General features: G+C 60.7%; 4 protein-coding genes across 5 annotated transcripts in view; 3 read left to right on the plus strand and 1 right to left on the minus strand.

The window, feature by feature from the left end:
• The window catches only part of NOTCH2 (notch receptor 2), an 87,447-nt gene extending 83,127 nt beyond the window's left edge, over positions 1–4,320 (plus strand). Inside the window, exons 32-33 of the mRNA XM_065673916.1 lie at positions 183–280; positions 587–4,320. Coding sequence (XP_065529988.1) covers positions 183–280; positions 587–1,930 — 1,442 coding nt within the window. The 3' untranslated portion in view covers positions 1,931–4,320. The remainder of the gene's footprint in view (positions 1–182; positions 281–586) is intronic.
• A 2,734-nt stretch (positions 4,321–7,054) lies between these two features.
• Positions 7,055–8,892, plus strand: REG4 (regenerating family member 4). The gene is made up of 6 exons (XM_065672601.1): positions 7,055–7,151; positions 7,866–7,953; positions 8,071–8,168; positions 8,248–8,385; positions 8,462–8,567; positions 8,724–8,892. Exons 2-6 carry the CDS (start codon positions 7,869–7,871, stop codon positions 8,795–8,797), a joined length of 501 nt encoding a protein of 166 aa, XP_065528673.1. The 5' UTR covers positions 7,055–7,151; positions 7,866–7,868; the 3' UTR covers positions 8,798–8,892.
• Positions 8,893–9,791: 899 nt separating this feature from the next.
• HMGCS2 (3-hydroxy-3-methylglutaryl-CoA synthase 2) lies at positions 9,792–13,301 on the plus strand. The gene is made up of 10 exons (XM_065673918.1): positions 9,792–10,004; positions 10,253–10,692; positions 10,955–11,080; positions 11,387–11,551; positions 11,622–11,790; positions 11,876–12,046; positions 12,546–12,652; positions 12,747–12,872; positions 12,953–13,073; positions 13,171–13,301. The coding sequence occupies exons 1-9, from the start codon at positions 9,892–9,894 to the stop codon at positions 13,057–13,059; spliced, it is 1,524 nt and encodes a 507-aa protein (XP_065529990.1). The 5' UTR covers positions 9,792–9,891; the 3' UTR covers positions 13,060–13,073; positions 13,171–13,301.
• Positions 13,302–13,851: 550 nt separating this feature from the next.
• PHGDH (phosphoglycerate dehydrogenase) lies at positions 13,852–17,579 on the minus strand. Of its 2 annotated transcripts, none has more exons than XM_065673920.1 (12): positions 17,335–17,579; positions 16,938–17,089; positions 16,689–16,754; positions 16,555–16,609; positions 16,368–16,466; positions 16,149–16,281; positions 15,926–16,074; positions 15,577–15,729; positions 15,317–15,449; positions 14,844–14,968; positions 14,425–14,656; positions 13,852–14,150 (listed from the first exon to the last, which is right to left on the minus strand). In XM_065673920.1, the coding sequence occupies exons 1-12, from the start codon at positions 17,470–17,472 to the stop codon at positions 13,996–13,998; spliced, it is 1,590 nt and encodes a 529-aa protein (XP_065529992.1). In that variant the 5' UTR covers positions 17,473–17,579; the 3' UTR covers positions 13,852–13,995. The 2 variants fall into 2 exon arrangements, with proteins under 2 accessions (XP_065529992.1, XP_065529991.1); XM_065673919.1 differs by having other exon boundaries at positions 14,425–14,653; positions 17,335–17,488.
• Positions 17,580–25,408: the final 7,829 nt, after the last annotated feature.

The raw sequence follows: 25,408 nt of genomic DNA on the forward strand, positions 1-25,408 counted from the left end.
TTGGTAACATAGGGGTATGTCACAGCATGGTGCTTTCCAAAGTGGAAACGTAACTCCAGGACATGTTCATGAGTTGTGAGCTGCACTGCAGTTGCTTTCTTCCCTTAGCATGCTCTGTCCATCTTAGTGCTTTAGAAGATAGCTCCTTAGTTTGTTACTGAAGTTGTTGGATTTCCCTGCAGGTAAATCTGCTCTTCACTGGGCTGCTGCTGTCAATAACGTGGAAGCAACACTAGTGCTGCTGAAAAACGGAGCCAACAGAGACATGCAGGATAACAAGGTACAATTTGGGTGTGCTCAGCAGAGCTGTGCTTCCTAACTCAAAGCATCCTTTTGCTCTTGGTAGTGAACTTCCTAGTGGAATACCTTAGCCTCTGTGCTCCACTGCCATGTATAAAATCATCTCCTGTAATACGCCTTTTTCAATGGGCATCTCTCAGGGTGGGTTGGTTGTTCTAGGTGACAATTAATGTGACACTGCATTAAACAGTGCTTCCAGGTGTTGCTGCACCACTGAGGGGTTGTTAGCTGTAAGACAGTTACCCCACAACGAAGCCGCTAAAATACCTATTCTCTGTGTTTCCAGGAGGAGACACCGCTCTTCCTTGCTGCACGGGAAGGCAGTTTTGAAGCAGCAAAAATCTTGCTGGACCATTTTGCCAATCGAGACATCACAGACCACATGGACCGCCTGCCTCGAGATGTGGCCCAGGACCGTATGCACCATGACATCGTGCAGCTTCTCAATGAGTACAATGTGGCACACAGCCCTGCTGGGCACCCAGGTGCCATGCTGAACTCTGCTCTCTCCCCAGTCATCTGTGGCCCAAATAGGTCCTTCCTCAACCTGAAGCACACTTCGTTAAGCAAGAAGTCACGAAAACTGAATGCCAAAGGCATCATGCCCACGAACCTCACCAAAGATGCAAAGAGGAGAAGGAAGAAGTCCCTCAGTGAGGGCAAAGGGCAGTTTTCGGAGAGCTCAGTGACCCTGTCACCAGTTGATTCCCTAGAATCACCCCATGCTTTTGCATCCGAACCAACATCGTCGCCTGTGATGCCGTCGCCAGGGGTGTTACACTCATCACCCAGCTCACTGCTGACCGCTCCATCTGTGCAGGCTGCACACACAATGTCCTTCTCCAACCTCCATGAGATGCAGCCCTTAGGTCGTGGATCCAGCACGGTGCTCCCGTCTGTCAGCCAGCTGCTTTCACAGCACAGAACCACCCCTCCTAACAGTGGGCTCGGCAGGCTCCGGCCAGCCAACGTTTCTGCAGAGTGGATGAACAGGATGGAGGTGAACGAGTCCCAGTACAATGAGATGTTTGGCATGGTGCCGCAGGTGATGCATTCACACCCCACTGTTTCTCAGCAGAGCGGTTTAGTGCAAGCAGATACAAAGCACATGGGAGTGTCCAGGGAGTCTCTGCCCCCTATTATGACTTTCCAGCTGGTTCCCAAGGGTGGCATAAACCAGCAAGCACTGCCACAGCAGGCCCAGTCAAACTGCGCTCAGAACATGGCTGGTCCTCTTAGCTCCATGTACCAGATACCGGATTTAGCTCAGCTGCCCAGTGCCTCATTCTCCATGGCTGCCATCCCTCAGCAGGACGGGCAGGTGGCTCAGACAGTCCTCCCAGCCTACCACCAGTTCCAGAGCTCGATGGGGAAGTACCCCACACCGCCCTCACAGCACAGCTGCTACTCCTCAGCCACAGAACGGACTCCTAGCCACAACCGGCACTTACAAGGGGAGCACCCGTACCTGACTCCGTCACCCGAATCTCCAGACCAGTGGTCCAGCTCCTCCCCACACTCTGCCTCTGACTGGTCTGATGTGGCAACCAGTCCCAGTAACAACCAGCGCGGGCCAGCCGCCACTCACATGACGGAGCAGCAGCGGAACAACATGCAGGTGTATGCCTGAAGGCTAGCCAAGGTGAAGCCCAATCAAAAAGTGGACTCCAGAACTCATGAAGGTCTTCCAGGATGAAAATGAAGAACCATTTTAGTATCCAAGAGTCTTAATGAGCCTAGGCTGTTCTTTCCTTGGAGGGACTGTGGTCGCTGTAGGCGTTGTATGCTTTTATGCTAAACAGAGAACTGTAGAAGCTGGTGATGGAGAAGACCAACTGGGTCACTTCTAACCAACTCCCATGCACCTTGGATGTGATTGCTGTCTGCACTGGATTCTCCAGTCTGCTTTTAAATATGTTCCACCATGTCTCTGGGGAGACAGCTCTTCAGCTTAATGCATCTCGTGGTCACTTCTCCAGAAATTTAGCCAACACCAGCTGCGTATCCTTATTTTGTTACTACTTCTGTTACCCACATAACCTCTCTCTGAAGCACCTTCTACTAGTTCTCCTCGAGTTCAAGTTGCCTTGTCTTGACACAGCTCAGAGCTGCACCCACATTCCTAGACCCCTCTTTCCCTCGGCTGCCCTTGCTCAGCAAGTGAGCCGGACTTCCCAAAACACCTGCAGGTCAAGTGACACTTTCTGTCACACAGCTTCACCCTGCCCTCTTCCAGAGTCTCTGCCTTATACAGACCCACTAACACCCCTTAGTGTTCTCACTGCCTGCCCCCCAGGTATTATGAGATTATATATACATATAGTCTTAGGTCTTTTTGTTGGTTGTATTTTTTTTACCCTGCTCCCTAAAACGCTGGTCTGACCTGGTCTTCCCCCCATGGTGGCCTGTAGGCGCGTCTCTCCTGTGTTGTATGTCTTCCCTGGGACACACCTGACCATTTTGACACACTACCCTCCCTGTACCCCTGTCCTTCCAGGTGTGTCCATGACTGCCTTCACAGGCTCCCATGCTGGAAGAGACGCCCTGCAATCCATATAGGCCTTTTGGGAAACTTTTGGTATGAGCATGAGCGTTTCAAAACCTTGTAACACAAGCTCCCAGCATTCTTGCACAGTACTCCCTGCCCCTCCATCCAAGGGTGGCTGTGTCCTGTCCTCCAGGTACCATATGCTGCCTTGTCATGGTATTATCAAGAAATGTCAAGGATGTCATTACGTGTTTGCAGTGTGTCTCCTTCTGTGTCAGGAACCATGTCCAGCCCTTTGAAAAGTGTCCCTTCCACTCCAGGCTTGGGACAGGGCTGCTTTGTCTTCCCCTCTCATCAAGGAAGCTGCAGCACTGACTCCAGAGCAGGCTTCCAGCAGCAGCAACACGCCTGAAGCCAGGAGCTGACCTTAAGCAGCAGGCAAAATAGCTCAGAAACTGTTGCCTGATGCAGTTCAGTTAACAGGCTTGGGGCTGTCCTCTGCTCTCAGCTTCAGCCCATATCGAGGTTTCCCAGCCGAGATGCCCCCATGTGCTCTGTGGGGCGGTAGTGCCATTTGTACTGCAGCTTCCCTGAGATTTTTGGAGTTACAGAAGCCAGCTGTCACTGACCTTAGAAAAACAGCCGCTCCTTCTGCTTTGTCCGCAAGAGTAATGCTTCCCTGAAGGGCTCTGAACCAGTCAGCAGCCGAAGTGAACATTTCCGGGGTTGGTTTGCTCCTACCTCTTCAGGGGAACCCTGCAGACACATGTTCCAAAGAGATCGGGGCTGTCGGCTGCCGCCAAAGGACAGAGAAGGCCACTCCCCACCGAGCAGCGGCCCTTCAGCATCCTACCATGTACAGTATTTCCTTCGATGCTTCTTTCCACTCTAATCAAAGGGCAAAAGCTTTTTCCTTTGATTCGACTCAATGGTACATGAAGGCAGGGCCTCAGGAGGAGCTGGTTCCCGGGGCCGTCATTTTGGGCTGAAGTTTTTAACTCTGAAGTTACTGCTTTTTACGGTGCACACAGCGTTCCCTGGCACGCTTGCTGCAGTGCATCCTGTGAAGTTTAGCTGCAACCGACTCAGATCTCCAGGCAGGAGCCTGCGAGCTCCCGGAGTTCTGTCCAGGTACATGTTTCACTGCAAATAATGAAGTGTTGCTACATCGATGCTAGAGAAACAAAGGGCTTTTCCTTGTTAGCCCCAAATAACCAAGTGCCTTTTTAAATATGTGGCTACCTTTTACAAGATGAGTGCTTTCTGTGGAATGAAGCCGGCTTCATGCCTGGCGTGTTAATACGATGGCCCTCTGCCTTTCTTTTTTTAACTACTTGTAAAGATAATATCTCCTTAAGGTGGTATTTTATCTCATAAGTTGTAGAGTAACCATTCACACAGCAGCATTTTCCTATATTAATAATGGAAAATATTTGCTTATTTTTACATTTTTTATAAAAGTCTTTTATGAAAATAGTTGCTGCAAAATGTATAAGCAATTTTTATCCCCAGAATAAAGAGTATGTGCCCAGTGTCTGTGTGCTGCTGTTTTCATTTGTCTTCCCAGCTGTCGTGGCACAGCCACTGGATTATGAATGAATCTTCAGTGTTTGATGGCTGTTCAGACCCCTGACAAGCAAAGGCTTATTTGGGCCTGTGGAGTTCATGTCAGGAGAGAGCTTTTGGGCCTCAGGGGTGCTCTGTGCTGTGGCTCTGCGCCACATGAGCCCCAACACTTAGCTCCATCCAAGGGAGCTGTGCCTAGGAGCTGAAAACAGCCCAGCTGGGCTGTAGCTGGAGGATGCTGGGACTTGGTTAGCTGAGAAGGGGCAGCAACCAGCAGCCAAGCAGCTGGGCTTACTGGGAAGGATGGGGAAGGACTGGACTGGGCGTTTTGGGGATGCTTTGAGTAAGAGCTCTCACTTGCCTGGGAGTCTGGGAGCTGGAGAAGGGCTCGGGCTTTCGTGTGGCTTTTAGAAAGGTGGTGAGCAAGCATGGGTCAGGTGGTGATTAGTGGAGCCATGGTCTTGCTCCTTTCAGGTCCTGCTTGCTTCCCGGGGCTGTTCACTGTTCTTCCAGCTGGGAGGAGGACTGGGGCTGCCTCCCTGGCTTTGGCTTGGAAGCTGGTGCATGAAGATGTGCAATTCCCAGCCTCTGAAATGGGGAATCACGGCTCCTGCGTGCCGTTTTCAGAACTGAAGTTTGACTTCAGCAGCTGGGGAGCAAGCTGACAATGGCTGCCGCCCTGTATTTTGAGCAGGGAGGTGCCACTGAAGCCCTGGGCTCCAACAGTGCTCACCTGGCCAGTTTCCAGCTCTCACTGTGGACTGGGATGGAGCCAGTAGCTGAATTACGATGCCTAGCAGGCGTAAAGCTGCTGGGGGCATTTTAAGGGTTTAATATTCAAACAGCGCAGCTCCTTTATCTTCCAGCAGAGCCAGCTTGGCAAGTGCAAGCCTCTGGGAGGCTTTCAGCCATGTTGCACAGGTTGCACATCAGTGCCAAAGTTTAGTGAGCTCTGCTGTGTCTCTGGCACAGCTACAGTGAGTTTGAGGATACTCAGGTTGAGACTTGAAGCTGCATCTCCTCAGGGATGGCACATGCCTCTTCCCCCGCCCAGGATAACGAGGGGCTTGTGAAAACTTGTGTGTTGCATCCAAATAAGCCTAGTTGAACCAGCCAGACAGGGAGCTGGGGCATCCCTTACCTAACTGAGGAGTGATGGAGGAGCTTCAGGCTCCTCTGGGGAACATTTTCATGGTTTTCCACAGAGCAAGGGTGAATCCTGTCTTCTGGGGGTTGCTGTATTTGAAGGGTTTCCCCATTAGATAGAGCGGCTGGTCTCTCTAAGGAGAAAATGTAGCAGGCAGCAGCTGTGCTTGGACACAAGAAGGCTTTTATCTGTTTGATGCTGGAAGGTGCCTAGCAAGCTGGCTGAGCCTTGCAGCAGCTCTAGCCTGGCTGTGTGGGTGAAGGAGATGGGTCTGATCCTCCTCCCACCGCAGGGCAAGAGCCAGACGTGCCACTGCACGCTGCTGTGGGGCTGCTCCCTGTGGGTGTAGCAGTACTTGCTGCCTTCGTGTTTCAGTAAATACTGCCACAAAGGAGCCGTGTGAGATCCCCGGGGGACATGGCTTGAGCCAGGCAGGCAGCAGGAACAGCTTCAGCCTGCTGTAAGCTCTCCGTGTTGGGGAAAGGTGGGCTCAGCTCTGCGGATGGATCCTCTGTGGGTAGCTGCCTCCTGGGTAGCTCCCAGGGGCCTTCTCCAAGGGTCTTGGGAAGGGCTGAAGGAAGGAGAGACAGGCACTGGCCATAGCTGGCAGCAGCAGGGCACTGAGCAGCTTTGCACCCTCTGGACAGGCAGCGTGAGGAGCTCTTGAAGCTGCTTTGCTGTATTAGCCAGCAAAGCAGTGCTGCAGAGCAGCATGGTCAAAGCAGTGGGGTAGGTGAGCTTCAGTTTCCTCCCACCAGTGCAAGAGGACAGCCTGGGGTGACGGGCAGGGACAGTGACAGAGAAGGCTGTGCCTGACCTTGCTGAAGAGCTCTGTCTGCTGGGGCAGGGGCAGCCCCTCTGCTGTTCTGTGCTAGCAGCAGCCTCCGCAGGGCCAGGCTGCAGGTAGCCGTGGGGCAGGGCTGGTGGGGGGCTGCTGCTTCAGGACCTCCCCCTTCCTCCCACAGGATGCAGGCTGATGAAGCCCTGCGTCAAAGCTGGGTGTGAGGGCTGGGCATCCCCACTGCTATCTGATGGCACCCACCAGCCCCCGGCCACAGGCTGTTCCCACATCCCTGCGTCCTGCATCCTCTTGACAAACATTCCCAGGCAGTTCAAACAAGGGCGGTGTGTGGGTGACGCATGGCAGGACGTAGGGCCCGGCCACGTGCCGTCCCTTGGCTGGGGACATGGGCAATGCCAGCGGGTGGTACCCATGGCCCAGCCGCTCGCTGCAGGGATGCTCCGGCCAGGATCAGTGCGGGCTGCCCTAGGGCTCACCCCTGCCAGCCCCCAGCGCAGCCGGAGCTGGGCCAGCAGGCATCCCTGCCCGGCTCTCGGCTGCTCTTTGCTGCAAGGTTCTCCCCGTGTTTACGTTGGTAATTTACGCTAATTGCAGGGGGTTTATTGACCAACTAGGAGAGGTTCTTCCTGTCTCCTCTGGAGAAAAGTTGAATGCAAACAGAGCAGAGATCTGGGCATCTTTCCAGCAAAGTAGGGGGGATAGAGGGGAGACAGCATTGAGATTTTTATGGTGGGAACCACCTGATCTGGGCAAACACCGATGCTGGTGAGCACTGGGCTATAAAGGGCAGCTCTTCTCTCCCGGCGGCCCACAAGAAGCCGTTATTCCCCCCAATCTCCAGAGAGCAGGTGAGGACGGGGACCGTCACAGGGTGGCTGGGGCCTTAGGGTGCTCCATGGTGGCTTGTGGGTGAGCAGGAGCCTGTGGCAGCCCTGGCAGCTCCCAGGGGAGCTGAGCGCTGCCCTTGCTGCTTGGGGCAGGCTGCAACAATGCAATTTTCAGCCTCACCCTGGCCTTTGTCACTGCTTCTTTGAGGGGAAAACAAGCCGAGTCTGCAAATCAGCCCCCATGCCCAGAGATTAGCCCAGATAAAGGCAATGATGTGGTTGATTTGCCTTCCTGGCCTGGGCAGTGCTATGAGCTTGGGGGGTGACAGTGTGTGCATAGTCCCTGCAGCCCTACCAGCTGTGTTTCTGCCTGTGCCATTGCTGCTGCTGCCCGATGCCAGGGCAGGGTTGGATTTCCCTCCCCTATGCCTGTGGCAGCGTGTTCCCATGTCCCCACAGGGCAGCTTGGCTCACCCAGCCAAGGCTGAGACTGGTGGGGCCAGGACATGGAGCTGCAGTAGGGACCCTGGGCCATGCCTGGGGATGGATGGGGTGCTGGCACAGGGTGGTGAGCTGTGCCAGGGGAGAGGGAGGCACAGCCCCAGGGCTGCCATCTCCTCCAGCTGGCTGAAAGGAGGCAGATTCAGCTCACGGTACGGCAGGACTGCACCCTCTGGGCATGAGCAGCATCACCCATCCCTGAGGGGCTTGATGTGACCCCCTGCGCTCTTACAGGGGATGCTTCCAGGAGCAAGGAGCATGGTGGCAGCAACCAGACTTTCCTTCCTGATGCTGGGCTGTGTGGGGCTCCTGCAGCCGGCCGGTAAGTTCTGTGGCTTGGGTGGCAGCCAGTTCTACGGTGTGGCCAGGTGTGAGCCATGGTCCCCTCTGGCTGGTGAGGCCAGCTCCCCCATCCCTCCCTGTGGCTCTCCCTCCGCAGGTGCCCGGTACATAGACTACTGCCCCAAGGGCTGGTACTATTACAAGCTCAGCTGCTTGAAGTATTTCAGTCAGCTCCAGAGCTGGGATGAGGCCGAGGTAAGGCTGCTAGGGTACAGGGGTGGCTGGGGCGAGCCATCTGCCTGGAATGCCCTGGCACTCTTGGCTCTCCCTATAGAGGCAGTGCCAGGCCAGCTTTGCCGGTGCCCACCTGGCTTGGGTGGAGGAGCCCCAGGAAGCAGCCACCCTGCGGAGGGTCATCTCCTACTACCAGCGTGTGCAGCCCGTCTGGCTCGGCCTCCGCTATGGGCAGCAGGTGAGGCTGGGAGCAGCAGGGTGGTGGGGGCTGCGAGGCAGCAGAGCCATGGCTCTAGTCCACTCTCCCTGCGCAGAGCCAGGCCTGGCAGTGGGCGAGTGGGGACAAGTACAACATCACCAGCGGGCTGCCTGGGAACGGTGCCCTTGGGGGGACCTGTGGCATGCTGACCCACCTCAGCGGTGAGTGCCCAGACCCCGCATCCACCTCCAGTGCTCCGTCTCAACCAGCATCCCTCCCTCTCCCTCCTCCGGGTCCCCTTACCCTGGGGACTATGGCAGGCAGAGCTGCTGCCCCTGTCCTCGACGTGACCCTGCCAATCCCCACCTCTCTGGCAGGCTTCACCCTGTGGTCCAGCACCGACTGTGCCCAGCAGCATCACTACATCTGCAAGCTCACACCCTTGCACTGAGGACCGCGCCTGGGCGCGTGGCGGGCCCCACATCAGCTCCTCCTGTCACCTCTGCTCCTCTCCCCAACTCCTAAAAATACACCTATTAAAAAAGGAGCTTGCAAGTGCTGTGTGAGCCTGGTGCTGGTGCAAAGCCCTGGGAGAGGCGGCTCCCTGAGCTTCCCTGAGCTTGCCGTGAGCCGAATCTGCCTCCTTTCAGCTGCCGCTGCTGTCGGAGCCTTTTGGGAGTGAGTCGCAGGAGCCGCGGGGCTGGTGGCTCTCCCGGCTGGGCTCTCGTGTTTGCTCATTCCCAGCCGTTCTGTGCCAAACGGGACAGGTGTCCCTGGGGAGCAGGGGAGGCGACGGGAGTGTCCTCAGCGTGCGGGACGTGGATGTGGGCGAGGATGGGAGCTGTTGTGGGTGTGCCCATGTGAGGATGGGTGCCCGCCTGTGTGCAGGTGGCTTTGCAGGGGTCTGGGGGCTGCGGTACCGCCCCATGGCCATGTTGACAGCAGTACCAGGACCAAAGGTCCCCTCCTGTGTCACACCGCGCTGCCACAGGCGTCACGTGGCTGTCCGCTGCTCTGAAGACGGCTCTGCCCCCGCCCAGCTCATGGGCTCCTCACCCGCAGCGCTGCGGCCCGTGGCGGAGGTGGATCTCGTCCCCGGCAGCGGGGACGGTGCTGGCACCACATCCCCAGCCGCCCTCTGCTCCGGCCCGGGCAGCCCAGGGCAGGCGGGGAGGGCACCACGCAGTGACCGGAGCTGCGCGGGTGAGGGGCAGTCACCGGCACTGCCACCGCCGCACAGCACCGGGAGCCGCGGCTGCAGCAGAGCCCTTCCCACTGCCCAGCCCGGCCCCCAGCCGAGCTCATCCTCACGTTTCGGGGTGCAAGGCAGAGACATCTTGCAAGCTCCCTCCTCCGAAGCCAGCGCTCGCTCGGCTGTCCCTGTCGTGTTGGCTGCCGCTTGGTGACCTTTGAGCGCCAGGGGCCAGTGTGTTGATAAGGGCCAGGAGGGCTGTGCCGGGCCGCCTGTGCCGTGTATAAAAGCACCACACAAGGCCTATCCCCGCGGCCATCCTGTCCCACCGTCTGTGCAGCAGCAGGGTGAAGATGTTGCGCTTGGTTGGCCGTGCCGCGCGCTGCTGGGGGGCAAGGCGGACGTCGCCGGGGCCGGAATGGGCGCTGTGGGGACCCCAGCACGCCACGGTTGTGCAGAGGGCATGGTGAGCACCCACGCGGATCGGCTGGGCTGGGGGCATATCCAGGGACAGGTCGGGGAGCTGGCAGTGCTCTTGAACCTTGCTGGGGAAGGGGATGCCCTCCCTCCTCCCCATAGGGCTGCCAGGGAGCCAGCAGGGATTTGGGGTGCTCATAGCTTGGGATGCTCATTGGTGGCACTTCCCTGGGACCACCGCATATCCCAAAGGCTCAGGGCTGCCGCAGGACCGTCACTGCTCCCTCTGCCCCACAGTCTCTCCAGCACTGCTGGGACGGGCACCTGGCCCAAGGACGTGGGTATCCTGGCGCTGGAGGTGTACTTCCCTGCCCAGTACGTGGAGCAGGAGGAGCTGGAGCAGTATGATGGCGTGGAGGCTGGCAAGTACACACGGGGCTTGGGCCAGCAGCAGATGGGCTTCTGCGCTGCCCACGAGGACATCAACTCCCTGTGCCTGACGGTGGTGCAGCGGCTGGTGGAGCGCGGGCGCCTCTCCTGGGATGCCATCGGCCGCCTGGAAGTGGGCACCGAGACCGTCATTGACAAGTCCAAGGCCGTCAAGACCGTCCTCATGCAGCTTTTCCATGACTCGGGCAACACTGACGTGGAGGGCATCGACACCACCAACGCCTGCTATGGGGGAACGGCTTCGCTCTTCAATGCAGCCGCCTGGGTGGAGTCCAGTGCCTGGGATGGTGCGTGCAGCAGGGACTGTGCCATGGGCATGGGGGGTTGTGTGTTGGGTGGGTGCCAGGGGATGGGGGAAGGAGGCAGGAAACAGAGAGATGCCGCAGCAAGACTCAAAGGGAGCTGTTGCCCCTCCCAGCTCTCCATCACTCCTGTTGTTTGCCCACCTTGGCCATGACACCCAGTAGTATGGCGTGGGAGTACATGGGGGCCATGGGATGGAGGATTCCACCCACTAATGGCCCCACCGGCCCCCCTGTCCTCCCTCAGGTCGCTACGCTGTGGTGGTGTGTGGGGACATCGCCGTCTATGCCACAGGGAATGCGCGGCCCACAGGAGGTGCCGGTGCCATTGCCATGCTGGTGGGACCCAATGCCCCGCTGGTGCTGGAGAGAGGTTGGTGTCCTGGGGCCCTGGGGATGGTGAGCTGGTGGGTGCTGTCCCTGGGGGCCATACACCCATGTCCCAACCCTGACAGAGCTGCTCAGTTCCAGCAGTGGGAGTTCTGGCAGCCCTGGTGGCTGCCTGGTGCTTGGTATCCCAGGATCCCAGCAGACACGCTCCTGTGGGTACCATGGAGCAGCCCAGGGAGGCTGGCAGATACCAGGGCTGGCACAGCATGGCAGGCAGCACCTCTGTGTGCAACCATCGGGCTGGGACCCCGCCAGTGCCCCTGACAGCCAGCTCTCCCTGTGCCCCCAGGCCTGCGGGGAACCCACATGGAGCACGCTTATGATTTCTACAAGCCAGACCTGTCCTCTGAGTACCCAGTGGTGGACGGGCAGCTTTCCATCCAGTGCTACCTGCGGGCGCTGGACCGCTGCTATGCCGTTTACCGCCGGAAGGCAGAGAGCCAGTGGAAGCAGGGTAAGCAGCGGCACCCTTGGGATGCCCACACCATCCCACTGGATGCTGATGGCCACAAATTGCCCTCCAGCTGGCATTCAGCGGCCCTTCACCCTCGATGACTTCAAGTTCATCATCTTCCACACACCCTTCTGCAAGCTGGTGCAGAAGTCAGTGGGGCGGCTGCTGCTGAATGACTTCTTGGCCGCCCCCAACCCCGACACAGCCGCCGGCCTCTACAAGGGGCTGCAGCCCTTTCGGTGGGTCCCCATGCCGTGTCCCCCATTGCCCAGCCCAGCTGCGGACATGCCTATGTGGGGCTCACGACAGCCTCTCTCTGAGCAGCGGTGTGAAGCTGGAGGACACCTACACCAGCAAGGATGTGGAGAAGGCATTCCAGGCGGCCAGCCAGGAGATCTTCAACCGGAAAACAAAGCCCTCCCTGCTCCTCTCCTCCCGCAATGGCAACATGTACACGCCATCCATGTATGGCTGCCTGGCCTCCCTCCTGGCACAGTGAGTCCCCCAAAAAGCTGGCTCAGGGTTGGGGGGGGTCATTTGGGGGAGGGCAGTTTCTGGCCTGGCTGGCTAGGGGTGCGGGTGCCAGTACGCATTCCGCTCCCCAAAGACTTTACACTTTCATCGCATGTAACCCCTGGTGTGGATGTGTCCCACTCTGCGCCAACTCCCTGCCAGCCTTTTCATCCCAGCTCGCACAAAGTCCTTCTTTTGGCGCTGGGAGGATGAAAACCCCATTGTCACGCCTGGCGGAATGGCTGACCCAGCAACAGAGGAGCCATGGGAACGGCCAGGCACCCAGCGGGAGGAAAGGCTCATGCTGGGGCTCCCCGGCACCACTGCAGCCCAGGGCCATGCACCCTCTGCAATGCAGCCCTGACTCCCAGGACCCCCTGGCCTGCAAGCAGGGCAGGAGGCAGCCGGCTCCTACACCCCCCCCAGCCCTGCATCCCCCCAGCACCAAACCCATTCTAACCCCCCCAACCCCTCAATGCAGGTCCTCAGCACGGGACCTGGCCGGCTCCCGGATCGGTGCCTTCTCTTACGGCTCGGGGCTGGCTTCCAGCATGTTCTCCTTCCGCGTCTCGCAGGATGCAGCCCCGGGTGAGCCCCGTGGGAGAGGGGGCCTGGGAAGCGTGGGGCTGCAGGGCTGGGGCTGCAGGCTGTACCGTCTGACCCAAGGGGTGCCCACTGGTAGGCTCGCCCCTGGACAAGCTGGTCTCCAGCCTGGCTGATCTCCCGGCTCGCCTGGATGCCCGCAAGCGTGTGGCACCGCAGAACTTCGCCGAGATCATGAAGCAGCGGGAGGAAACCCATCACTTGGGTGAGCAGGGCTGGGGGGATGCAGCACCCCCCTGACAGGACCGCACGGTCCCACTGAGCATCACCATCCTCTCCCTGCAGCCGACCACACTCCCCACGGCTCCCAGGCAGATCTCTTCCCTGGCACCTGGTACCTGACACGAGTGGACGCCAAGTACCGCCGGCAGTATGCCAGGAAGCCCATCTAGGAGGGACCGGAATGGTGAGCGCTGGGGAGGGGTGTGCTCTCTTCTCTGCTGGCATCCCCTCTTCCCTGTCATATCCTTCCTCATCCCCAAATCTGGTGCTGGCTTCTGCAGGAAACCCCACCTTGGATGGCTGGGAAATGGCCAGCAGCACCTCTGGCCTTGCAGCTGGTGGAGATGGCAGCATTTTCTGCAAGCACCTAGGCAGCATGAGGGAATAAAGGCACAGACGAGAGGGGGCAGCAGCCCGGCTCTGGCTTCTGGTCATGAGAGGTCCCCTCCCACCCAGGTGCCCTTCCCTCAACCACCTTGAGACTGGATCACAGCCTCTTACAGGGTTTACCCCATTGGCACCCAACATGGCCACTTGCCCCACTGGACATGTGTCTCAGTGCCCGCTACTTGCCCAGGATGAGAGCATGCCCTGACATCTTGGGGAGCCAAGTAAAGCCCAGCTCCCCAGTCTCCAGTTTGGGGGTGGCAAGATGCCGTTTTCCTCATGATGTAGGTAAATGGGAACATCCCCACAGGAAAACTCAGGGCGCTGCAGGAGGCAGCTGATGTGGGGGCTCACGGGAGAGCTCAGCCCCCTTGGAGCACTGCCTGCTCTCTGGGCCATGTCTCAGCACAGGACTGTGGCCAGATGGGACCTCAGTGGGGCTGCAGCAGCCGCAGAGACCTTTGCACCCTTGAGCAAACAGCAGAGTGGGGCACTGGGGTCTGGAGGGAGGGAGGCTGGGGAGAGAAGGCTGGGGTCAAGGGCAAGGGACTGCACAGGCAAGGCATCACATGCTCTTTCCTTCTGCACCCTTTATTGAGCATGGGGCCACCCCAAGCCCCACATGGGGGCCAGGAGCGGCCGGGTGTGATGCTTCCCCAGTTGCAGGGGGTGGTCCAGGTGTTGTGGCCAGGGGGAGAGCCCTTTCCGGGGGTCAGGGCCTACAGGTGGAGCTGGAACACCTCTGTGACACGTGACTTCAGCTCGCCAAGGTCAGACAGCGGAGCTGAGAGCCCCATGACATTCCACTGCTCCCCCGCCACCGTGCTGGAGCTGTGGTAGGACTGGAGCTGGACCCCCACCTTCCCCAGCAGCCCTGCAGAGGAGGAGAGGGGTGAGGGACCACGTGCTGCCCCACCGCCCCAGCACCCAGTGGGTAGCCGGGCTCTGCTCACCCCGACACCCACAATGCCATTACTTTCCCCCCACCCCCTAAGTCCTTTGCCCCCCAGCCCCCAGCCCCCTGCCCCCATCCAGTCCCTCCATGCAACATCTGTCCCTTCCTGCTGCTGCAGGGGCTCAGCTTCAAGGCAGATGTGGGTTTCCCCCCAGGTTGTCCCTCCCAGCTCAGGGCCAGTGTGGGGGCTTACCAGCAAGCGTGGAGAGAGCACTGAGCTCAGAGGCTTTGGCTCTGTAGATGAGGATGGGGCCGGCCAGTGGGGCTGGCTGCTTGAAGGTGGCCCCATTGAGCTCCTGCAGCACCGGGGTGCTGCCCTGCACCGTCCCTGCTACCTGGTGTGGGGTGTCCTGCAGGGACACCTGCAGTAATCCAGCACTGCTGTCAGGCTCGGCAGCCACATCGCTGTGTGTGGTTGTGACCTGCTGAAGACACGTGGTTGCTCAGTGCCCAGCTCCTGGGTGCGGTAGGGCGCAGGAGGCATCCCAAGGGATGCGCCTCAGCCTCGGAGCTTCATTGGCAGCCCCAGGGGCGACCCCAGGTTCATGCCACTTGGAAGGAAAGGGTCTGGGCGTGCCAGGCTGATGTGCGGAGCCCGGGGTGCCTACGCACCTTTAGCCCAGCCTCCTGGGCCAGCAGCAGGGCGTTCACCAGGGTCACCTCCTGCACGCCTCCAGCCAGCATGCCCGCAGTCACGGCAGGCGTCAGGTAGCTCCCGGCCTCCCGCAGAGGTGTTCCTGGGGCACAGGGAGGAAGCTGGGTGTGAATGGGCGAGCAGCAGAGAGGTCAGCCCCATGCTGGAGCAGCGAGCCGGGGGCTGGTCCTTTCACCCATCCACCCACCCATCCCTACTCTCATCCATGCACCGATCCATGCACCCATTCATCCGTGCACCTGTCCATGCTGCTGTGTTCCCATCCTCCCACCACACTCCCATCTCATCATCAACCACCCCGTGTTCATCCCTCCTCCTGGCTGCTCTCCCACACTTCTTCCCATTCACCCAGCCCAGTGGGTCCCTGCACACTCTGCTCCACTGCCCACCCGTCAGTGTCCCTGGACTCAGACATGGGGCACAGCCTCACCTAGGGTGCAGACCTGCACATTGCCCTGTGCTTGCTTGCCCGCTGTGCGCAGCACTGTGCCCAGAGCCCTGGCCAGGGCAATCCAGGGCTTGGTCTGGGGTGCAAAAGCCTTGCTGAGAGCCTGGCCGTTGACCTGTGAGGAAGAGCAGGGGGAGCCATGAGAACCCACCAGTGAGTACATGTGGTTGCTCCCAGCGCACCCATGTTTTACAGATGGGGAAACTGAGGCACGGAGGTCAGGTGCCCGGCAGGGGACTCACTATGCCAGCCAGCCCCTTCCCTGTGGCCATGTCGACAATCTGCATGGCAATCTCCTTGCCGCAGCGGCTCTGTGCCTCCCGCGTGCTGGCCCCCAGGTGCGGGCAGCAGATGACGTTGGGATGGTTCACCAGGTCTCGATCCTTCGGAGGCTCCTGCCAACACAGTCCCATCACACCATGAGCTCCCAGCGCCCACCTGGGATCTGGCGGGGGGCACTCGGCTCTCCTCTCTTGACGGGAGGGAAGCTGTGCCTGCAGGGTTCGCTGAGCTGCCCCGGCCTGGCTTGGGCAGAGTTCCGGTGATGCCGAGACAAAGCCAAGCTCGGGGGGTCCTCCCAGCGCTGCTCACCTGCGTGAAGACATCGAGGGCGGCTCCGCCGCACTGCCCCGACCGCAGCGCCCGCAGCAGCGCCCCCTCGTCCACAATGCCACCGCGGGCGCAGTTCACCACCTGCACCCCGCGGCGGCACTTGGCGAAGGTGCTGTCGTTCAGGAGCCCTGCAGAGGGAGTGCTGTGAGCAGGGGGGCTGCCGGCTCTCCCCAGCCCCCCTGTGCTGGCAGCTGCCCCGTACCTGTGGTGGAGGGCAGCAGCGGCGTGTGCACCGTGATGAAGTCGCAGCGGGGCCAGATCTGCTCCAGTGGCAGTTGTTCCACGCCGAAGGTGGCCGAGGTTTCAGGGGGGATGATGGGGTCATAGCCTATGGTCTGAGGCAGAGTGGGTGCTTGCTCGTGCAGCCCAGCACAGTGGGAGGCCATGCTCTCCATTGCTCCTCCCTGCCCCAGCTCCTTACCTTCATGCCAAAGGCCTGCATGCGGGTGGCCACCTCCCTGCCGATGCGCCCCAGCCCCAGCACACCCAGTGTCTTCCCATTCAGCTCCATGCCCATGTACTGAGGTGCAAAGTAGAGAGTGAGAGAGCGCATCCCACACAGGCACCCACCACCCAGTCCTGTCTGGGCTGCCGTGCCTGCCTCCTACCTTCTTACGGTCCCACTTGCCCTCCTTCATGGAGGCAGCTGCCTGCGGGATTTGCCTAAAAGGGAGGCTGCAGTCAGCGCAGGGGCAGGAGCCATGGGGCCTGCGTCTGTCCCCCTATCCTGCCCTGCACTCACCTGGCCAAGGACAATATCATCCCGCAGGTGAGCTCGGCGGCACTGAGGCTATTCCCAGTGGGTGTGCTGGGGATGGAGAGCAGTGTCACTGGTGTGCCACCCCCGGGCTGATGCCTCTCTGCACCCCATGAGGATGGAGATCCCCAAGATGGTGCCAGGGGGTACCAATGGTGGGGAGGGCACCCTGATGAAGCCTCCCCTGTTTCCCCAGGAGCACAGTCAGGGACGCCCCCGTGCTCCTGCTCTTACTTCATGACCAGGACCCCCTTCCTGGTGGCTGCCTCCACATCGACATTGTCCACGCCGGTACCTGCTCTGCCCACCACCTGCAGCCTCTCTGCCGCTTCCAGCACGTCGGCCGTGACTTTGGTGGCCGAGCGGACGATGAGCCCATCGCAGTCCTGTGGGGACAGACACGGCTGGTGGGACCAGCACCGCGGCCGGTGCTACCGGCTGGCCGCGGGCTGGGGACGGGCTCTGCAGGGGGCTGCGATCCGCCGTGCGAAACCGGCCGGGCTCTTGCATCAGACGGGAGGCGGGGACCAGCCCCGCCGATCGAGGGGGGTCTGCTGCCACCCGGGGCAGCCGGGCCCGCTGCGCCCCCCCAACACTCATCCCCCCACGATTGCAGCCCGGCCGCGCTCACCCGGATCTCCCGCAGCAGCTCCTCCTTGCTCAGACCGGGCTTCTCCTGTACCCGGAGGCCGCCCGCCTGCAGGATCTCCCGGCAGCAGGGGTCCAGGCTGTCGCTGATCAGCACCTTCTGCAACTTTCCCAGCGCCATGATGGGGACCGCCGGGGTGGTTGGGGACCGGCCGGGATGGGGCGGGCAGGGGGCGCGGACTCTCCGCACGCCGCCGGGAGGCTGCTGTTGTCCGTTCGCCGCGCTAAAAGCGCTGCGAGCGGGGCACGTTTTTCGGGCTCATTGGGTCCCGTCTCCATGATCCCACCTCCTTCCCTTCCCCTCCCCGCCCCAGCCCGCCCGGGCCCCCCCACTCCCCGGAGGGAGGAGAGAGGGAGGAGGAGGAGGGGAGGGAGAGCGGCAGGGCTGTGCCGGGCCCCCCGGAGCGAGGGGAGGTGGGTGTCCCAGCAGGACCCCGTTGCTCCCGGGCCGGGGAGCCACGAAGTCGCGGGGGGGGGGGGGGGGGGCAGGGGGCAGCCTGTCCCCACCGCGGCCCTGCCTCAGTTTCCCTGCCATGCACATCACAGCACTGCAAAGCAGGAGGGGAAGGGTGGTGGCAGCCCATGCGGATGGCTCCTCCAAAGCTAGGGGTGTCACTGGCAGGGGAGCAGCCTGATCCAACCCAATGGTGAGCTCGGCCATGCCCCCCCAACTCGCCCAGGAATAGGGGTTCCATGGACCCAACATCGCATGGCTGAGGCAGTGCCATGGCCCCTGCTTGCTCCTGACATCACAGCCACTGTTGAGCAATGCCCCCGATAATGGGCACGGGGCACAGGGTCAGCCCTAGCCACTGGCTCCCAATGACGTGGGGTGCATGGGAGCCACCCAGCAAACGCCCTCCATGGGGCAAGACCCACGTGCCTGTGTCCAGTGACCTTGCAGGGGAAAGTGCTGGCCTTCTAGGTGGGACAGTACGGGGATGCCATGGCAATGGGCACAGCCCGGCATGGTGCATGGCAAGGGATGGAGGGCACCCACTTGCTCGTGGAGCCAAACCCTCACCCCACAGCTGGATCAGACAGACCCCATGTCCTGCTCACGGCAGGGCTAGGATCCGGCCTGTTGTTGCCCCCTGCTTTCCATGTTCTGGGGATGGGCAGCAGGGACAGTGTTGCCAAGCAAGATCCGGATGGGACTAAGCTGTTCCCCAGTCTGTGCGTGCCCCAGGCAGCAGGACTGGACCACACTGCCCTGTGTGAGGCCTGGGGTGGCCCCGGAGGCTGTTAACCCAGCTGAGAGGTGGCTGGGGTGGCTGCCCTCACCACAGGCAGTGTGGCCAAGGTGGGAGAGCCCAGCGTTACGTACACCCTGGCAATGCACGGTGCAGTGTATACACTGGCACTGTCTATACCCCAGTGCTACGCACACTGCAGCCACAGCCAGGGAACAACCGTGACGCCAGAGCGGGGAAAGTCCAGGGCAGCCGACACAGGCTGAGAGCCGCAGTCAAGGGCAGCGGCTGGTGAAATCTGCAGGCGGGTCCCAGGACGGCCCCTCTGCGGGGCTGTGTGACACAGGGACCGGGACAGCCATCCCCCTCCACAGCTTCGCGGGTGGCGTGGGCTGCGGGCACCCACACTGCTGGGGCTGCTCTCGCAGCGTGGCTCTGCCGCCGGTCCTGGGCTCCGTTAACCATTAAGACCTTGCCCAGGGCGCCCGCTGACCCCGCATCCCGGAGCCCCTCTCTCCGTGCCGGCACCGCTTGGATTTGCCCAGCGCCTCCGTCCGCCCGTGCCCGTGTCCGCTCTCCCACGCGCGCCCGAGCCAGCGCCGCCGCTGGGCCGTACTTGCCGGCTTTTCCCGGCCGGCTGGTGCCCTCTCCTGGAGAGCGGCGGCAGAGCCCCACGGCGCCCCGGCCCTCACTGCGGGGACACGGCGAGCGCTGGCGGGGTGGTGGTGGCGGCAGTCGTGGGCCCCCGCTCCTGGCCCTCCGTTGGACACAGCCGGAGAGACTTGGGTCTGGTGTCCCAAGGAAACGGGTTAATGGAGTTGGGATGGGGAGTGGCAAAGGAGAGACAAAGATGGGGAAAACTGGGGGTGTTAGATTGGGATTGGTGTGTGTCCAAGGGAGGATTAGGGTGATGGTGGTCTCAAGCGGCATCGATGTCCCAGTGGAGGACCGGGAAGTGATGGAATATTAGAGAGCAAGTGACAGTGTTGTGGGGCTGGAGAAGTACCCAGGGAGGCTTATGGGGCTCTGGGGGTGAAGAAAGGGATTGGGGGTGTCAGGCTCGGATGGAGGCATTCATCTGGGTTGCAGGGGACCCCAAAGCTGGCAGGACAAGTGGAATGTGTGCCCGGGGCACGTGGGCTGCGGTGGCTGACAAGCCATGATAACGATGGAGGGAGGGGGGGTCACAGACACACGGCACCCCTCGGCTGGCCCCATTACCACCTGGATTCTGTAATGTGGTCTGTTTATTGGGATGTGTGGGGGCCATGGGGACCAGCTGGCCAAGGGGCTGTGGGTGCAGGATGGAGGACAGTGTGGCCAGGCAATGGGGGAGCAGTGGGTGGAGAGTGGATGGGGCTGAGGGACAAGACAGGGGCAGCACTGGGACGGGAGAGGTATCAAGCAGGGAAAGGAATTAGGAGGGGTCAAATGGGACTGGAGTTAATGGGATTGGGATGAGGAGTGTCAAAGGAGAGGCAAAGATGGAAGAAATTGGGGCTCTAAGGTTGGGACGGTGTGTGTCCAAGGGGGACTTAGCGTGATGGTGGTGTCAAGGGAGATTGACAGTTGTGGGGATGTCCCAGCGGAGGACTAAGAAGTGATGGAATGTTAGAGAGAAAGTGAGGGGCTGGAAGAGTACCCGGGGTGGCTAATGGGGCTCTGGGGGTGAAAAGGGGGATTAGGGGTGTCAGGCTAGCATGGAGGCATCCAAAGAAGACCAGGGTGGTGGGGAATGACAAGAAGGGCTGGGTAACTGTTATAGGGGATAACTGTGTCACCAGGATGGATGGTTGGGGGTGCCATGGGGAAACTTGGTTAATTTGGAGTCTTGTGGGTGACTGGGAGGTTAAAAGAAGAATTGGGGGGGAGGGTGGAAACAGGGAGGGATCAGGGATGGTTCTTGGGCGACTGAAGGGTGGGGAAGGATTTGGGCTTAGCCCAGAGGGACTGGGGGGAGTGGAGGGCTGGGGCAGGGGGTGGCTGTGTCAGCCGGCCAGGGAGCAGGAGAAGGGAGAGGGCAGAAGGAGGGAGCGGGAAGGGGATAGAGAATGAAGAGAGAATGAAGGGTCGGAGGGAGGGATGAAGCGAGGGAAGGGTGGAGGGAGGCAGGCAGCATGGATGAAGGATGGAGGCAGAGAGGAGGAGGGGACGCAGCGGCGGGCGGAGCCGGCCGGTGCCGCAGAGCCGCCTCCCCGGCGCACGGTGGGGTGGCCCAACAACGCCTGCGGAGACCCACCGGCTCGGCCCGGTGCCTTCCGGTGCTCGGACTGGTGCTCGGCCCGGTGCTGCCCGGCCCGGTGCTGCCGGGCCCCGTGCGTCGGCGCCCAGAGGGGCAGGATGCGAGCTCCGCGGCAGAGGTCAGGAGCGAGTCCGTGCGTGCGTGTCATCCGTGGATGCTTGTGTCCGTGAGTGATGCGGGTCGGTCGGATGTCCGTGTCTCGGGACACCCGTGGGGGCTGCGTGTGTCCACGCTTGGCTGCTGCGATGCCTCAGCAGATCGAGGCCCAGTTACCAACCGGCATCGGTGGGGCCGGGATGCGGCCGAGATGCGGTTATGCTCCCTCGGGGCTGTGTGGGGCCAGACACTGCCTATCACAAGCCCCTTGGGCCGTGGGTGCCCTCCGCCTGCTGCTGGGGTCCCGCGCACTGGGGTTGTGGGACACCCCGCTCCCAGCCAGGCTCTCAGCTGGCTGGGTCCCGCGCTGGGCAGGGAAAGGAGCTGGGATCCCTCCTTCAGCACCGGGGTACATGGGTGTTCGCTGCCCTGTGCTCTGAGGACCTGGGGTGCAGGGCAGTGTGTGCTGTGCCGAGCAGGAGCTGTAGGGTCCTGTAGGGCCGGGCCGGCACCGGCACCACCACTGGGCACTCCTCAGGGTGCCAGGCAGGTCGGGTTTGCTGAAAGGTGCTGGGCCAAGAGAGGCCCTGAGGAAAGGGCTGTGATTCGAGGTGCCGGCACAAGGAGCTTGGTTTGCCCCATCTCTCAGCCCTGCTTGCATCCTCCCTGCTCTTCCTCTGGCTCTGCCCATCCCAAATTCCACCCCGAGCTGACAGCCAGACCGTTTGTCCCGGCACCTGGCCAGGGCTGCTGGGTCCCAGAGCCGTGCTGGCTGCCACGCGTGCGGTGCAGCGCCGGGAGCAGCCCGCGCCAGCAGTGTGGGTAATGCCGGCCTCCCCCCGTCCTGCCGTGCTCAATGGGGACCTTGTTGACGTGCCCCGTGTGCAGGCAGTCACTGGGCGGCCGTGCTGTGCGCTGTGTGCCGTGTGCTGTGTGCTGTGTGCCCTGCACACGCCAGGCGCAGAGGCAGCCGGCACGGTGTTGGTCAGCTGTCCCCTGCTCCACCTCCCCGCTGGGGGACCCAGCCCCTGCTGAAACATTTTTGCCACCGAGTCAGCAGGGAGCTGGGATGCGCCACGCTCGGCAGCCCAGCCCCGGCACAGAGCCGCCACGCTCGCCCTGGCCTTGCCTAGCCCTCACCACGGTCCCTCTGCCAGCCCGGAGACAGCTGCGGGCGCCTGGAGCGGCTGTGGCTGAGCACGGAGTTGAGGGCTGACGTCCACCCCCCCATCCATCCCTCCGTCCGTCTGTCTGTCTGTGGGAGGTGAGCCAGCAGCAGCAGGAGGTGAGTTGCTGTTGGTGCGCTGAGCGGTACCAGGAGCTTTGTGGATGCTCTGCCATGGGGCAGCAATCAACCCCACACAGCACCATTGCATTCTCCCCTCTCCCCAGTGGCACCCTGGGGTGCCAGTGGTGGCCCTGGTGCAGTGGCTTGGAGATGCTGTGAGTCAGTGGTTGCTCTGAGTCAGGGCCGCATGCCAGGGCTTCAAAGCACATGGGGGTGAGAAGTGCTGCCTGGCAGGGGGGCCCAGGGGCTGTGCCCCCCTCCAGCTCAGTGCTGTTCTGGTGGCTCTGCTCTGCACTCCAGGGCAGCATGGCTGGCATGAAAGGGCTCTTGTCCCCCTGCAGCACCAGCAGCACCGCAGCGGCCTCCCATTCACAGCAAACAAATTCCCAGTGTTGGTCACATGGACGGGGAGGGGGGAGCCCCCATCCAGCACAGCCAGCATGGGGCATCCATGCTGTTGGGGGATGCTGACTGGGTGGCTGAGCTGCAGGAAAGTGGGTGCTCTGCTCGTTCACCCCAGAGCCTGCAGCCAGCTATGGCACCGAGCTGGGCCTGCATCAGGGTGGCCCCAAGAAGCCCCCATGGAAGTGGAGCAGCAGGAGTTGGTTGCTCTTTTGTCTGAGTATCACCTCTTCAGGTGTTGTATCCCCTCAGATGTTGTACCTCCTTCGGTAATGCACTCCCTCAGGTGTTGCACCCTCAGGTATTGCACCTCCTTGGTATTGAACTGTGTCTTATGGGTCTTGTGCTTCTGGGTATTGCATCTCCTTGGGTGTCAGGCATTTGGCTGTCATGCCTCCTTGCTTGTTGTGTCTCCAGGTATTATGCTTCTGGGTGTCATGCCTCCTTGGATGTAATGTCACTGGATATTGTGCTGCTTTGGGTATTTTGCCTCCTGGGATATCATGCCTTGCGATATTGTGTCACTGGGTACTGTGCTTCCTTGAGTACTGTGCATCTTTGTGCATCTTAAGTCTGGGTATCTTGGCTCTAGAGATCATGCCTTCTTGGATATGGTGTGTCTGGGTGTTGAGTCTCCTCAAGCATCAAGCTTCTGGTTATTATACCTCTGGGTAACTTCGGGTATTATGCCTCTGTGTACTGCACCTCTGAATACTGTGTCTCTGGGTACTCTCCCGTTGGGTACCGTGCTGAGCACTGTGCTTCTGGGCACTGTGCTGGTTATGGTGCCTGCAGGGCCATGCCTGGCCAGTGCTGGCGTGTTTAAAGCCGTTACGCCTCAGTTTTCCCTTGCGATGGGTTGTTGCTGCAGCGGCCGTGGCACCTGGGAGCTGCCTCCTCTTGCTCCCTCCCAGGCAGAGAGTGCTGTGTCCCTTGCCTGCAGAGTGCTAGCGTGGCGTGCCTCGCTCTGGGGACATGGGCCTAGGACCCCTATTATGGGCTGTGCGCATGAATGTGCTGGGTCGGACAGTCCACTGGGGGTCAGCCTCATGCATATGGGCAGGGCACCATGGTGCTGGGGCCCTGCGGCTCATGGGGCCCCACCAAAAAACTGTCATGCTGAGATTAGAAAAAACATACTCTGATTTCTTTTCTTTTCTTTTCTTTTCTTTTCTTTTCTTTTCTTTTCTTTTCTTTTCTTTTCTTTTCTTTTCTTTTCTTTTCTTTTCTTTTCTTTTCTTTTCTTTTCTTTTCTTTCTTTTCTCTTCTCTTCTCTTCTCTTCTCTTCTCTTCTCTTCTCTTCTCTTCTCTTCTCTTCTCTTCTCTTTTTTCTTTCTTTTCTTTTTTAAGGACTTTATCTTTTAAATTATTATTTGTGATTTGGCGCTTTTTTTTCCTTCTGTTTCTTTAAAGTCATGAAATGACTCACACATCTCAGTTGAAATTAAACCTGATTGCGGCTGCGGTGGGGAGGTGGTGAGCTGTGATAGCATGGAGGTATGGGGCCTCTTGGAGAGCAGCCAGGCAACCTTAGACAGCTTTAAGCAGTCCCTGCTTGCTGCCAGCACCCAGATCCCCTCCCTTGGTTTCCCGGAGGCTGCTGCAGAGGCTCAGGTGGCCCTGCCAGAGCTGCTAATGGGGCTAAAGTGTTCCTAGGGGGGCTCTGCCATCTGCACGGCCCCCAGGGCCTTGTGCATTTACACTTAGAGAGGATGCCTCAAGGCTGCGGAGAGCACACACGTGCACCCCCACGTGTGTAGGGACACCAGTGTGCCCCTGTGCACACATGCACAGACACACACCCCTGTCCCCCACATGCACCCTCATGGATGCACAAGGGTGCATCCCTTGCCTGGAGTTCACCCAGCACCCTAGAAACGCTTTTGCATTACTGTGACCATTTGATGTCAGGAGCTCACCTCTGCTGACACCCCAGTGCCCACCACCTGCTTGCAAAGCCCCCAGGGTGGGGGAGATGCAGCAGCCTCCTTCCCCTACAGAGCTTTGGTAAAATCCCCTCCCTCCAACCCTCCTTGGCCTCTCTGGCACAACAGCTGAGTGGCGCATGGGGGGCCCTGGGGGCTGGACCCCTGATGCTGTGCGTGACATGGCCATGTGCTCCTCTCTGCAGGGACCCCTGCAGCAGTGACAGGCCAGCCATGCTCCCAGGAGCCAGCCGCACAGCGGGTAAGACACCCCGAGAGTCCCCACCGTACCCCACTCTCCCATGCCCTGCTGAGGGGGATGCTCCAGCACCCCGGCAGCATGCATCACCCCAGGGGACAGCCAGCAGCTGGCTGGGCCCTGAGGCGTCCCCTCGTCCCTCACGGTGACATCTCAGAGGCAGGTGGTGTGTGGAGCAGCCGCTTTGCTGGTCTAACCGCTGCTCGCCCTCGCTCCCTCCCAGCTTCCCAAGACGGGCCGTGGGGTGAGGGCGACGAGGACACTGCGCCAGCTGAGCCGGGGGGCTTCCATGGGCCCCCGGGTGCTCAGCCCCAGCCTGGCCCTTTGGTGCAAGCGTGTCTGCTCCGGGACCTGGAGATGGGTCCCCTCGCCCAGACGCAGACGCTGCGGGACTTTGAGCAGGTGAGACCGCGGGGTGCCGGGACCCCCCAGCACTGCCAGCACATGCGGGATACATGATGGGCGCGACGGTGGGGTGCGGAGGGCGGGAGGGGGCCGGGAGAGTGGTCATTGCCACCGGCCGCCGCGGCCCCCCACGGCCGCCCCCCGGCCGAGGAGCGCGGGGGCCGCCGGGGCTCGGGTTTCACCGCCCGTCCCCGTCGCGGCCCGTCCCGCTCCGGCGATTCCTCAAATAGCTCCGGGAGGCGAAAAA

Source organism: Lathamus discolor, chromosome 3 (genome assembly GCF_037157495.1).
Source record: "Lathamus discolor isolate bLatDis1 chromosome 3, bLatDis1.hap1, whole genome shotgun sequence".
Lineage (NCBI taxonomy): Eukaryota > Metazoa > Chordata > Aves > Psittaciformes > Psittacidae > Lathamus > Lathamus discolor.